The 13,327-nt window shown below is 43.2% G+C and overlaps 1 protein-coding gene and 1 pseudogene across 2 annotated transcripts in view; one reads left to right on the top strand and one right to left on the bottom strand.

Moving 5' to 3' along the window:
* Positions 1-13,327, top strand: part of C5 (complement C5) — a 72,138-nt gene that overhangs the window by 27,076 nt on the left and 31,735 nt on the right. For both annotated transcript variants that reach the window (XM_061603928.1, XM_061603929.1), the window contains 10 exons: positions 655-864; positions 1,554-1,703; positions 3,342-3,471; positions 4,090-4,155; positions 5,410-5,610; positions 7,823-7,907; positions 9,060-9,136; positions 10,063-10,202; positions 11,636-11,863; positions 12,742-12,802. In XM_061603928.1, coding sequence (XP_061459912.1) covers positions 655-864; positions 1,554-1,703; positions 3,342-3,471; positions 4,090-4,155; positions 5,410-5,610; positions 7,823-7,907; positions 9,060-9,136; positions 10,063-10,202; positions 11,636-11,863; positions 12,742-12,802 — 1,348 coding nt within the window. The remainder of the gene's footprint in view (positions 1-654; positions 865-1,553; positions 1,704-3,341; positions 3,472-4,089; positions 4,156-5,409; positions 5,611-7,822; positions 7,908-9,059; positions 9,137-10,062; positions 10,203-11,635; positions 11,864-12,741; positions 12,803-13,327) is intronic.
* Positions 2,697-2,812, bottom strand: LOC133374099 (5S ribosomal RNA; annotated as a pseudogene).

Below are 13,327 nucleotides of genomic sequence, written 5' to 3'. Positions count from 1 at the left end.
CCCCAGCCTTCCAGGTCTCATTCTGACATTAATGCAGCGAAATGGCCACCTCAGCCGGGAGATTTTGGGGGACACCAAAGACCAGCTGATTCACAAATACTTGAATTTGCATTTCTTTAACCCATTTACTAAAGTACGGGTTGCCAATCCAGCACCCACGGGCACCGCCAATACTTCCTAAGGTGCCCACAAAAGCTCTTAGTAATCCATAACACATGAGAGACTGCTTGCTTTTCCTGTTCAGTTGCTTTTTGCACTGGCTCAGCTTCTCCTATGTTGACCACGCCCCCTTAAAGATGCCCAAATTTCATTGGACACCAGGATTGGACACCTTCCCTTTCTAAAGAGAGGACAGGTGCAAAGAGGTGAAGAAGCTCAAAATGGTACACTTGGTTCTCTCCCCCCCCATTTTTATCCTCACAACAACCCTGTGAGGAAGGTAGCTTAGGCTGATAGAGACAGTGACTGACCAAAGGTCACCGAGTGTGCTACATGGCTGAGTGGGGATTTGAACCCTGGTGTCCGACACTCTAACCAGTACACCACACTGCCTCTAAAGCAAACCTCTAAAGGATCTAAAGTTCTTTTTATTTGGGCTTCCAATGAGCCAGAGCCTATTTTTTTTAACTTAGTTCCTTTCCTCCTTTCTTTTAGATTTTGTCCAGAGGGAAAATAATAAGCCATGCGACTCAGGCAAGGATTAAGGACTCAGTTTATCAAGGTCTCAGATTTCAGCTAACTAAGGAAATGGTTCCTTCAGCTCGCCTCCTTGTATATTACATAGTCACAGGGGAGGGAGCGGCAGAGCTGGTAGCCGATTCAGTCTGGCTAAACATAGAACAGAAATGTGGAAACAGCCTTGAGGTGAGTCACTGGTAGGGATGGATGTATCTGACCGTTTTGGCTCCTCTCAGATTGTCATTTCCCCAGTCCTTTTAGTTCTTGGTATTTCTACGCGAGATTGCGATTATTTTTTTTAAAAAAGTGTCCATGAAAATTCACCAGCATTTCAGGGTGAATACATTTTTTGCAAAGCAATGTTACCCATTATTACTTACTTATTTATTTACTTGCTTTCCTTGCAAATGTGACCCAGAACAACGTATTGCATGTTTGCAAAGGAATTTGGCCTGATATCATGCTTTTGCAAAGCAATTTTGCTTAATGTAATGCATTTGTGTATGTTGTTTCCACTAATATAAGCATTTCCATGTACACTCTACCCCCTAGTATATGCATTTTTTGCACATTAATTGGCTGGAGAACTGCAAAATTTAGAGAAGTGTGAATTTCAAACGATGGCCGTGTTTCAGTTCTCATGTTGTTCCAGAAAGTGCAAATTAGGTAGTTTTGCCTTTAAATGGAAACTGAATTAGTTCCCCCCCCCTCATCTCTAGTAGCACACCGTGTTTTTTTCACATATGAATTTGTCCATCCATTTTTAAAAAATATGCAGACAGGCCAGATGAAGTTGGAACTTACTGAAATCTCTTTGAAAGCGTTGGATTTCCTTTAGTTAATCCTTTCTGTGTTTCCCTCCCCTACCTGTACAGGTTCGGTTATCAGCAAGTGAGAGGTCTTACAAGCCAAAAGATGTCATTTCGCTTTCCTTGAACAGCCAGTTTGACTCTATGGTTGCTTTGTCGTCTATGGATAAGGCGATTTACGGCGTCACAGGAGCGAAGAAAAGGCCTATGGAGACAGTTACGTTCTGGTGTCCAAAAGCAAACAGAAAAATTGTTGGCATTGTGTTACATGAGGGGTGGGGAAGCCTTTTTCAGCCCACGGGCCAGATTCCCTTCTAGGCCGCCTTCTGAGGGCGGCATGCCGGTAGTGGGTGGAGACAGAGTTAAAAGTGGGTGGAGCAACAAATGCAAATTTTACCTTGTTCAGTAGTCTAGTCTATACGCACACACATCCTTCATCTAAGCAAGCAAGAGGCATGATGGGAATTCAAGGACACATCCCAGCTAGGCAAAAACACACAAGGAGGGTGTGAAGGAGGGCCAATGAGAGGCGTGGCCTAGGGACAGTTCTGAGGGCCAGGCAGAGAGCCCTGGAGGGCTGCTTCTAGCCCCTGGGCCTGAGTTTCCCTACCCCTGTGTTACATGTTTACAACATGCACATTTAATAAACAAATATATAATTGTTGAATATTTATTTGCCCAGTATGCAAACTGTAATACATAAACAGAAATCCTAATTCAGGGATGGGGGAAACAGTTGGCTTCCCAGATGTTTGGGCTCAAACTCCCGTCACCCCTGGCCATTGGCCATTCTGGCTGCAGCAGATGGAAGCTGGAGTCCAACAACAAGTGATTCACCACCTATGACAAAGAAGATCTCTTTGCTCCTGATGTTAAGAAAATCAGAAGAGCCCTGCTGGATCAGGCCAAAGGCCCATATGGTCCAGCATCTTGTTCTCACAGTAGCCAACCAGGTGCCTCTTCTAAGATGCCCGCAAGCAGAATCTGAGCTCAACAGGCCACTCAATACCTGCGGTTCGTAGCCACTGGAGTTCAGAAACATACTGGCTCCAACAGTGGAGGGAGAACATAGCCACCATAGCTAGTTGTTGTTATATGCCTTCAAGTCGATTATGGCTTATGGCGACTCTATAAATCTTTTTTTTGATATATTCGTAGGGTTTTCATGGTAAGAGGTATTCAGAGGTGGTTTACCATTGCCTTCCTCTAAGCCTATGGCACCCGGTGTTCCCAGGCGGTCTCCCATCCAAGTACTCCAGGCCTGACCTTTCTTAGCTTCTGAAATCAGACGAGATCAGGCGTGTTCAGGTGGTATGGCCGTAGACCACAGTTAGTAGCCTCCATGAAATTTGCCTAATACAAAATCCTAAATCTAGCTGGTTGTTCAGATTTGGTCTTCTCAGAATTAAATCTCACCGAGTTCAATGGAGACCACATATGCTCCAGTTGATGTGTCTAGGATTGCGGCCTATGATCCGATGCATGCTTACCTGGGAGCAAGTCCCAGTTGCCTCAGTGGGAATTCCTTCCAAGTAGGCATGCATAGGATTAGGCTGTGCATGTAGAGGGGAAAAAATAATACTTGGGGCACACGATCCAGATCAGAGTATCTGCACTCAGGAGGATGCCAATAGATGTAACAGAGCCTCTCTGTTGACCCTTTGCCTCTTCTTGGACTCCACTTCCCATCAGAGCCCCAGCCAGCATGGCCAATGGTCAGGGAAGATGGGATTTGTTGTCCAGTAATATCTGGAGGGCCACAAGTTCCTCATCCCTGTTGTGCAGTATAAGCTGAACATGCTGTATCTCGCATTGAAATTAGTTTTCCTCCCTGCCCTCTGTTGCCCGCCATAGGCACTTCTGCAGCTGGAGACGAGTGACCTTGGGTGCGGTGCCGGCGGAGGCTGGAGCAACGTCGATGTGTTCCGAAGGGCTGGACTCACCTTCCTGACCAACGCCAATGCCGACGATTCCAAAGAAACAGGTGACACCCCCTCCGACCTTTTAACCATGAAAGAGAGACAGTTTCACAAGTTCTCCCTAAATATTTGGCATTTGCCACTGATAGCTAGGGATGGAAGGATCTGTCAGTTATTGTTCTTTGTTTCTCATTTTCCAGTCTTAAATTCAGTTCTCAGCATTTCTGCAGGAATTTGTATGGTTTTTTTTTAATTTTAAAAAAGGTCCTCTTGAAAATTCTAAAGCATTTTAGTGTAAATGTCTCCTAATAAGCACAGTCTTGTATATGGCTTTGACTAAGAATATTTCACTGCATTTTTACACAGAATTTCTCCTAATATAGTGCATTTTTATGTTATTTTTGGTATGTTCTCTTTTTTTGCACACTTCCCGCTAATATACTGTGTGCATTTTTGTAAACATTGTTTGGTTGAAGAACTACATTGCAAAATTTGGATAAGTCTAAATGTTGAAGGATGGCCATGTTTTGCTTTTCACATTGTTTCGGAAGGTGCAAATTTGATAGATTCAGCTTTAAATGCAAACTGAATTGAATTTCTTCTCCATCCCTACAGTCACCTTTATAAAATCACATTTCAGATCACTGTCACTTGTATTATCTTCCTTTTCTTTGTTTCAACAGATGAACCTTGTCAATCTATCATAAGATCCTCAAGGTCCACCATCAACAGTGAAATTGAAAAAATAGGTATGCCATATGTCAAACATACTACTGAATAGCATTCTTGGGGGAGGGAACCAAACAATTTGTGGGATATTATATTATGTGTGTGTGTAATTTGATTTCAGAGATCTATGGGCCAGGGCATTGCATTCTGGGTAACTTAAGATGGCAAGCGGCCATAATAATAATAATAATAAGCTTAGCATTTTGCCCAGGGGGCAGTGATGGATGGATCTGTCAATTTCAGTTTCTCTGTTTCTCATTTTTCCAATTTTAAATTCAGTTCTCCACATTTCTACATCAATCTGCAATTTTTTTAAAGACAGGAATCCTCCTGAAATTTTTATGTGAATTTCTCCTAATAAGCACATTTTCCCATGAAGCACTAAATAATGTACACACTTTTGCAATCAACTTTCCTTAATACAATGCATTTTTGCATATTATTTTCACGAATATATGTGTTTTAATGCACACATTTGCCTAAAGTGATCCAGTTTTGCTCACATTGGTTGGAGCACTGCCTAGCAAAATCTGAAGTCTCTCCTTGCCTTGCCCTGCTCCCGGAACGATTTACCCTGGTGTAAGTTCCGCCAGCTTAAGTTCCATCAAATGAGATGCAGCTGAGCCAGCATAGCCCCAGTTGATTCAACATGAAGGAGTTATTCTGACATAGCCTCAGCTGAACCCCAGCTGAGCTGGGACAGCCAATGATCTGCTGCTTAGGAAGCCAATACCTCAAGGATCCTCTCTCCCTATATGTATTCAGCTGGACCCTACATTCTGCATCAGAGGCCCTTCTTCATGGGCCCCCTCCAAAAGAGGTGCAGAAAGTGGCAACATGAGAACGGTCCTTCTCAGTGGTGGCCCCCAGTTTGTGTAGCGCTCTCCCCAGGGAGGTACAACTGTCACCATCGTTGGTTCTTCACTTTGGAAGGCTTTTGGAGGGCTTCCTAAGAAGGGTTGCTCCACTGCCTTATGTACTGTTCTTTTTAACTTTTTATATATTTTTACTTTTACTTTTTTATTTGTTTTTCTTAACTGTAAGTCGCTTTGAGTGTGCATCTGTGTGTAAAAAAGCGACGAACAAATTTAATAAATAAATAAGATGTGCCAAACTTGCTCCTCTGAACGGATCTGAAGTTTGGATTTCACTGGTATCTTCTTGTTATGTTGCAGATAGTATTGAATTTCTCCCCAGTCCCTACCAGAGAGACCCCCCCAAAACTGACGACTGTGCCCTAAGAAAGAGATGGTAAAATACGATTGTCATTTCAGTATCCCAGTTTAGACATCATGAAGTTCAGAAGTGCTGTAGGAACGGCGCAGAACAGTATCCAGTCATGGAGACATGCGGCGACAGAGCCAAGCGCATCAAGTCTGGAGCCAGATGTGTGGAGGCCTTTAGGCGCTGCTGTGAATTTGCAAACAAGCTGCGCCTCAATGAGACACACAAAGTTTTGATACTGGCAAGGAAAGGTATGTTTGCGCATGATACCAGTTGGAAGTGGGTCACCTTTTCACGGAGGGTTTCAAAGGGGTGGTTGGATGAATGGGTGAATAGACAATTAGAGCCCTTCCACATGACCTGTTTACTGGAACACTCGCCCTGATTTACTTGCACGACACTGTTGCGGCGGTTAGATTCTATCTTGTCTTTATGGAGCATTCATTCTGATTTGTTGACGGGGTGGTTATACGACACTGTAGCTCAGTGGCTGAGCATCTGCCTTGCATGCAGAAGGTCCCAGGTTAAAATCCCCAACATCTCCAGGTAGGACTGAAGGGGAACCCTGTCTGAAATCTTGGAGAGCCGCTGCTAGTCAATGTAGGCCACTGTTCTTCAGCCTTGGGTCCCCAGATGCTGTTGTACTACAACTCCCATCATCCCCAGATAGCATGATCAATGGTCAAGGATGCTGGGAGTTGTAGATCCTCAACATCCAGGGACCCAAGGTTGAAGAACACTGATGTAGACAGTACAGAGTAAGATGGATCACGGATCAGACTTGGTATACGGCAACTTCCTGTGTTCCTTTGCATTCCTCCTGACTTGCTTGAGGGTGTTCATATGTCTTCCTGTTGACCATTTGTTCATTCCACACTTTTCAGTGGATTTCCCTGTCACTTTCCTAACTGTAAAAGTTCATTTTTTTAAAAAAAAAATGGATTTGTTGAGCTAGGGGGACAGAACTCTTTAATCCACTTCAATTTCGCTAATTGAAAGTTCCTGATATGTGCTTGAATCCTTCCTGCAAATTCCTGACAGTCTGGAGGTATTGTTAACACTGCAAGACTTCCTCATCAGCAAATCACAGGAATGTGGGATACATTTTGCTAATAGGAAAAAAAATCATGTATAACCAGGGATGTAGTCATCTGGAGTCTTGGGGGGGGGGTCTAATACCTCTTACATTTTCAGGAGCAGGGTCCATATGTCTCCAGCATGCTATGAGTCAAATTGTCATGAAAGAGGAATGTGTTAGCCACTGAGAAGAATCTTTTAACATGCTTCCTTGTCCTTTCCTGCTGATTAGAACCAAATCAGAGTGAAAAGAGGTGAGTCAGCCACTCTTCTCGGTAGCTAACACACTTGACTTTCATGCTGATTGGCTCCTAAGGATGTCTGTTGTTGTGGGAGAAGGCATGCACAGGAAGAACTGAAGAGTATAGAGATGATGACAGAGAAAAAGCAAGTGAGGGGGCGCAGCACAACTATCATCAAAGGGCCCCTGCACTTCTGAATTTGCCACTATACTTCTGTGTATAACTGACAGGAGAACTTTGTTCAAATGGTGGATGTAAAGTACAGATTTTATATGTGGGGTCATGTTAAGAATTTCCAGGCGATTCTCCTAAACATACAAACTTCCTGCACTGCTAATGCATGTTTGGTACTTAAATAGTATGTGGGAAAATTTGCAAATTTCCCCAAATTTGGGGGGAAATAGAATGGAATCCATATAAAACCTGATCAAATGAGCATGTTCAGCAAAACAATTACAGAAGAAATGTAATTCCCCTGTCCCCAAAGTGCCCCCAAATCTTTAATTTCTTCAGTCCTCTGGGTTTTTCGCTGCCCCCCTGCAAATGTGCAGAAAAGCATAGGTAGAAATTTGGATCAACCACCAAGCTTTTGCAATTTGGGTACAAAATACATTCACATATAAATACAGCTAAGCAGATAAAAATTGCCAAGCTAAAATTAAAACTAAAATGGCACATTTAAAGCCAAAAGAATAAGCAACTAAAATGGCAAAACTACACGAAAAATGAAAGTGATACAATTTAAAATGGAGAGAGCATTGTTTGGCCATTTTATTTGCTTAGTTTTAAATTGTCTTTTTACATATTAATGTATTTTGTACACAAATTGCCACAGCTGGTGGCTGATGCAAATACATATCTATTTTCTCTGCCAAAAACGTTCTCTGCAGAATATTTGGCGGAGGAGCCATGCCCAGAGCTGTGGGTTTGAATCTAGACCAGGAATGGGGAACCTATGGCCCTGCAGATGTTGTTGGACTAAACTCCCACCATCCCTGACTGTTGGCCATGCTGAGGCTGATGGGAGTTGGAGTCCAACAACATCTGCAGGACAAGTTCTCCAACCCCAGTCTAGCTTCAGCAGCTCCTGACTCCTACCTGACTTTCCTAATCTTCTAGAATTCCCTTTAAAAATCTTTTTCAGCCTTTGATGCCTTGCTGGATTTGGAACCAGAGATCCGAAGCTATTTTCCTGAAAGCTGGCTCTGGGAGGTTCACCCAGTTCACAGGTACGGTACTCTGGACAAGATGCAGTAATTTTGGCTTCAGCCTCAAACTTAAACTGTTCTCTTGAACTGTATTATCCACTAAGAACATCTTCACAGTTAAACTCTAGAAAGCTACTGCCGACCAGCATAGTCAATGCTGAGTTAGATGGATCAATGGTCTGGCTTGATACAGTATAATACCTTCATATGTTAGCAGTGGCTGCCGGTGGCTGCATGTTAGTGAGGCAGCAGAATCTGCTCTGGGTTTTAGTCCAAACTTTCAAGAAGCTGTCCAAGGTGCTGAAATCTACAGGTTCAGCACCTTGGGCAGTTCTTGGGACTAAAACCAGGATTCTGCTGCTCCAGAGACATGGAGCCACTGGCCACCACTGGTTAATAGGGGAAGGCCATGGCTCAGTCGTGGAGTGCCTGTTTTGCACAGAGAAGGTCACAGGTTCAATCCCCAGCCTCTAAAGCAGGGATGGATGAATTGTCAGTTTTGATTCTCTTAAGTTCAGCTCTCCACATTTCTGCGTCAGTTTGCAGGTTTTAAAAGAACTTATCCTCATCAGCATTTAGTGCATATGTTTATACTCATTTTTGTGTGCAATTTCCCCTAATATACACACTTTTGCAAAGCAATGTTCCGTACTATACACATTTTGGCAAAGCAATGTTCCCTAATATAATGTCCCCTAATATAATGCATTTTTGTATCTTATTTTTAGTGACGTGAAAATTTTTAGGCACACTTTTTTGTAGACATTACTTGGCCGGAGGCCGCATTGCAAAAATTTAGAGAAGTATGAATTTCAAAGTATGGCTGTGTTTCAGTCCGCATATTGTTTTGGAAAGTGCAGATCAGGTAGCTTTAAATGCAAATAGAATTGGATTTTTCTCCAGGGGAGATTGCTGGGTCCGATGTCAATGGGGTAGTGAATCCGTTCCAGGTTTTAGTCTGAACTTGGATTGTGTCTTATTGCCCTGATACCAGCATGAGGGCACAAACAAAATCAACAAGAGGGCACAGACTAAGGGATGTCTGGAGGGGCCCTAAACCAGCTCCTTGTTTGTTGAAATTACATTGTCATTTCTAGTACTGAAAAACCAGCGACAACAATACCGGAACTAGTATATTGACTGTTTCATTCTTCTTGTTTTCAATAAATGCAGTTCCAAAGCCCTTTCTGTGACCTTGCCTGATTCTCTCACCACCTGGGAAATACAAGGGGTTAGCATTTCAGACAAAGGTATGTATAAAAGTCTTAATTCAAACAGCCCCATCTTCAACATGCATAGAAAGCACTGTGATGCTACTTGAAACAGTCATGGCATCACCCAAACAATCCTGGGTGAAGCTGTCATTCGTGAAGGACACTGAGAGTTGTTAGGAGACTCCCTATTCCCCTCATAGAGCTACAATTCCCAGAGTGCCCTGGGAAGGAGGGTTGATGGTTAAACCACTCTGGGAATTGTAGCTGTGATGTGGGTGTGGTTATTTAGCAGTGCTGGCAAATACATGCAAGTGAGAATGTTCCCCAGTGCCTAAAGCACATTCATGTGGGTTAGGTCCAATGCAGTTCTATCTTAACTAAGGATGGATGAATCTATCACCAGCCTGTGTCACTTGTCCATATTTTATCCATAATTCAATTCAGTTCTTTTTCCTATAGTTAATCTGCAAATTAAAAAAAACCCTTCCTAAATATATAAATAGTAGTATATGTAATGTGTATATTAAATTAATCAGTCAATCACTTCTGCTAGCACTGGCCATGATGCTCACCTGTGTGTTTATAAAGAACACCCAGCATTAGTAAATATCATCAAATACTGATTGACTAATTAGAAAATACTATTTATTAATGATCAGTGGTGGCCGATGCCTATTGGGACTGGTAGGGCAGAAGTAAGTGGAGCCCAAACCAATCATAGGCAGAGCCAACTAGTTGTAGTTCTGCCCCCATCCTCCTCCATGATGAGTTCTACAAGGGGCAACACTGAGACTAAGGAGGACGAAGCTGATAGCCAAGGCCAGCCCCTGGACTGGTTGTAAGGAAGAAGGCAGACAGGTAGGAGCTGTCTGAGGGCAGACTGAAGTTGGTGGGGCAGTGCCTCATTCACCCTAATGGACTGCTAGTGATGATGTAAGTGATGATGCTTGATGTTCACACAGGTATCTGTGTTGCTGATGCACTTCAAGTGGAGGTAGTGAAAGACATCTTCTTAAGCTTGCACATCCCCTACTCTGTCATCCGTGGAGAACAAATCGAATTGAGAGGATCTGTTTACAATTACAAAGGTTCTAGAACCAGGGTAAGTAAAACAAAAACCAGGAAGAGCATACCGTTCTTTGAAAGTGACAAGTCTTAACACATGGGACAGCAAGTGGAGCAGAGCTTCACAACAGTTTACCAAAACACCAAATGTTCCACTGAAATTATTAATGCAAACTTTAAAAAAAAATTTACAAAGTAAATCCCATAGGTGCCAGTGGTGCCTGCCAGTATCCCCAATGGCGCCAGTGAAAGGTCTCAGTAAATAACCCCGCAAAGGCTCCATCTGCACTGTGCATTAAAAGCAGTGTCCTACGACTTCAGGCCGCCACAGCTTCTCCCAAAGAATCCTAGGAACTGTCATTTGTTATGGGTTCTAAGAGTTATTGCGAGACCCCCATTCCCCTCACAGAGCTACAGTTCCCAGAATGGTTTAACAATCAATATGCCTTCCCAGGAAACTCTGGGAATTGTGGGTCTGTGACTTATTGACTGCCTTATGCGAGGCACCATTTAAATAGTCCAAATGTTTTGAATCCATTCATAAATAATTATTCATCAAGACTGTTTTTAATGAGCACCTATAATAAAATCAGTTATAGTCATATGCACAATCTGATTTGTTTTGGAGCTCTCAGCTGCCACTGTGGCAGCAGCTTTGCATCCCAAAATAAAAGACACAATCACTCCAAGAGTAAATGACGTTTTTAAATGCCTCTTCTCTCATACACTATCAGCTAGACATAAGTCAGCCGTTTGGTATCTGTGGGGCCCTTGTGAATGTATGGGACTAGTTCACATGAGTGGCTTCATTCTGACAGGGCCCACTTCTTTCGTAAGATTTCTTCCAGGGAATCAATTAGGGTTCTTGACTTGTGGAGGAAACCTTACATTTGTAGAAGCAGCTGTCTTCACCCCTTTGGTTAGGGGTATGGTCGGAACACAGCAACATTGAGAGGGCGGGGCTACACCTGTATTTCCCTTGGCCAATGGAGGCTGGTCCATTTGGGCAGATGGGGTACCACCCCACCACCCGCAGGCTGCCCTCAGCCAGCCCCCACTGCCTGCCTTACTACTTATAACTAGTTGGGGGGGGTTATACCCCTTTTCAAATTCCTCCTCCTTAGGCTCAATTTTGCCCTTGTAGATCTCAGCAGGGAGAAGGATGGGGACAAAACTAGAGTTAGTTGGCTTTACCTGTCATTGGCTCTGCCTCCACCTGACATTGGGCTCCCTGCCTTCTGCCCCACCAATCCCAATAGGCACCAGGCACCACTGTGCCCTGGCCCCTGTCCAGTTCAAAGCAAGGAGTGTCATGATTTTTCGTTTTAGAGCTAAGACCAGCACTGCATGCAATGTTGACACAATTTCTGCAGATGTTTGTTAAGTTGCACGTTACTCATGATTGTTAGTTACACGTTACTGAGTCGGCTGCCAGTAACATCCTTGAATGCTTTCTGGTGCATGTTGTAGTTCTGCACAAAGGTAACCGTGGGCAGCGGCATCTGCCTTTTCGGAGGCTCTACCATCAATCCGCAAGGCATCCAAAGCACCTCCTGTGGGCGGCCCCAGGAACTTCAGGGATCGTCTGTTGCTTTAGTAACATTTAAGATTCTCCCTCTGGAGATAGGCCTCCATACCATCAACTTCACGCTGATGAGCGATCGTAACGAAATCCTCGTGAAAACGTTAAGAGTTGTGGTAAGGTCAAGTCTGTCTTGTTAAAAATCTCCTCCCAATCCGCCCCCCAAATAAATGAAGGTTTATAAAGTATGCATGATTTTAATCCCCCTCATATCATATTACAACTTGGGGTCTGTCCAATGAAATTGATAAGGCAGAAGTCCATAGAAATGGCTTGGGGGGGTTAATTTAGAGAAAAGGTGAATATGAGGTGACATGATAGAAGTGTATAAAAATATGAATGGCATGGAAAAAGTGGATATAGGAAAGTTTTCTCCCTCTCTCATACTACTAAAACTCATGGACATCCGAAGCTGAATGATGAAAGATTCAGTCAAGTACTTCTTCATAGGGTGCATAGCTGAATTATGGAATTTGCTCCCACAAGAGGCAGGTTCATGGCTGTCAGTGAATGCTAGCCATGATGGCTATGCTCTACCTTCACTGCCAGAGGCGCTATGTTTCTGAATACCATTTGCTGAGATCCGCTGGAAGGTTCCAAATTTCCAAACACTCTTCAAGCGCAGCCCCACATAGGGCACACTGCAGTAGTCTAATCTGGAAAAAAAAATCAAGACATGCATCACTGGCCAGATTCATTAAAGTTTGCATTCTTCTATTCTTCTACTTAAATAGGAGGAAGGGAGAAGAATGCTTTTGTGCTCAAGTCCTGTTTGCGGGCTTCCAGGGTAAGGCTGGGAAAGGCATTATAGCTATAGTCAATACTAAGTAAAATGGACCAATGGCCTGACTCAGTATAAGTCAGCTTCCTCTGTTCTTAATTAAATTATTATTAAAATTATTTTTGGTGGAGATTTAAGGAGCGAAAAAAAACCAATAAGCCAAAGTGCCTTCATAAGACTGCATAATTTTATCTCTCTGTTCCTGGGTTTTAGCCTGAAGGAATACGAAAGGAAATTCACGAAGGTCACACTCTGGACCCACAAGGTGTTTATGGTATGGAAAATGACCTCCCCCCCTTTCAAATTTCCTAATAAATTATTTTGCTTTCTAATAATAATCAGCGTGCATATGTTGTAATGTACTCTTTGAACAGCCGCTTAGGGATCAGTCCTTACACCTTGGAATAAGTACCGTTGAACTCAGTGGGGCTTACTAATGAGAAGACATGTAGAAGATTACACTATACATTTTGGAAAGTTGTTTGTTTATTTGCCATGTATTTGGACACTTCTTAAGATGTTGTCACCGAATTTTGCATGAGGGTTACCAAGATCAAGGAGCAGGTTTTCATCTTAGTTTGGGTTCAGTCAGACGCCATTTTGAATCAAGATGACGGACTGAACTTTTCAAAATTGCACGGATTTTAACCATGGATTTCAAAACTGAGCTGATTTTGGCCATCTTAGCATTGCTGAGCAACACTGGGAACAAGGCAATTGAGTTGCATATTGTATCGCCACTACTATCTATATTGGTGTGCATGGCTTCTCTCACCTGCCGTTCCCTGCCTCCCAAGCT

The sequence above is a fragment of the Rhineura floridana genome, chromosome 20, assembly GCF_030035675.1.
Source record: "Rhineura floridana isolate rRhiFlo1 chromosome 20, rRhiFlo1.hap2, whole genome shotgun sequence".
Classification (NCBI taxonomy): Eukaryota; Metazoa; Chordata; class Lepidosauria; order Squamata; family Rhineuridae; genus Rhineura; species Rhineura floridana.
This window is presented reverse-complemented; position numbering and strand designations above follow the sequence as displayed.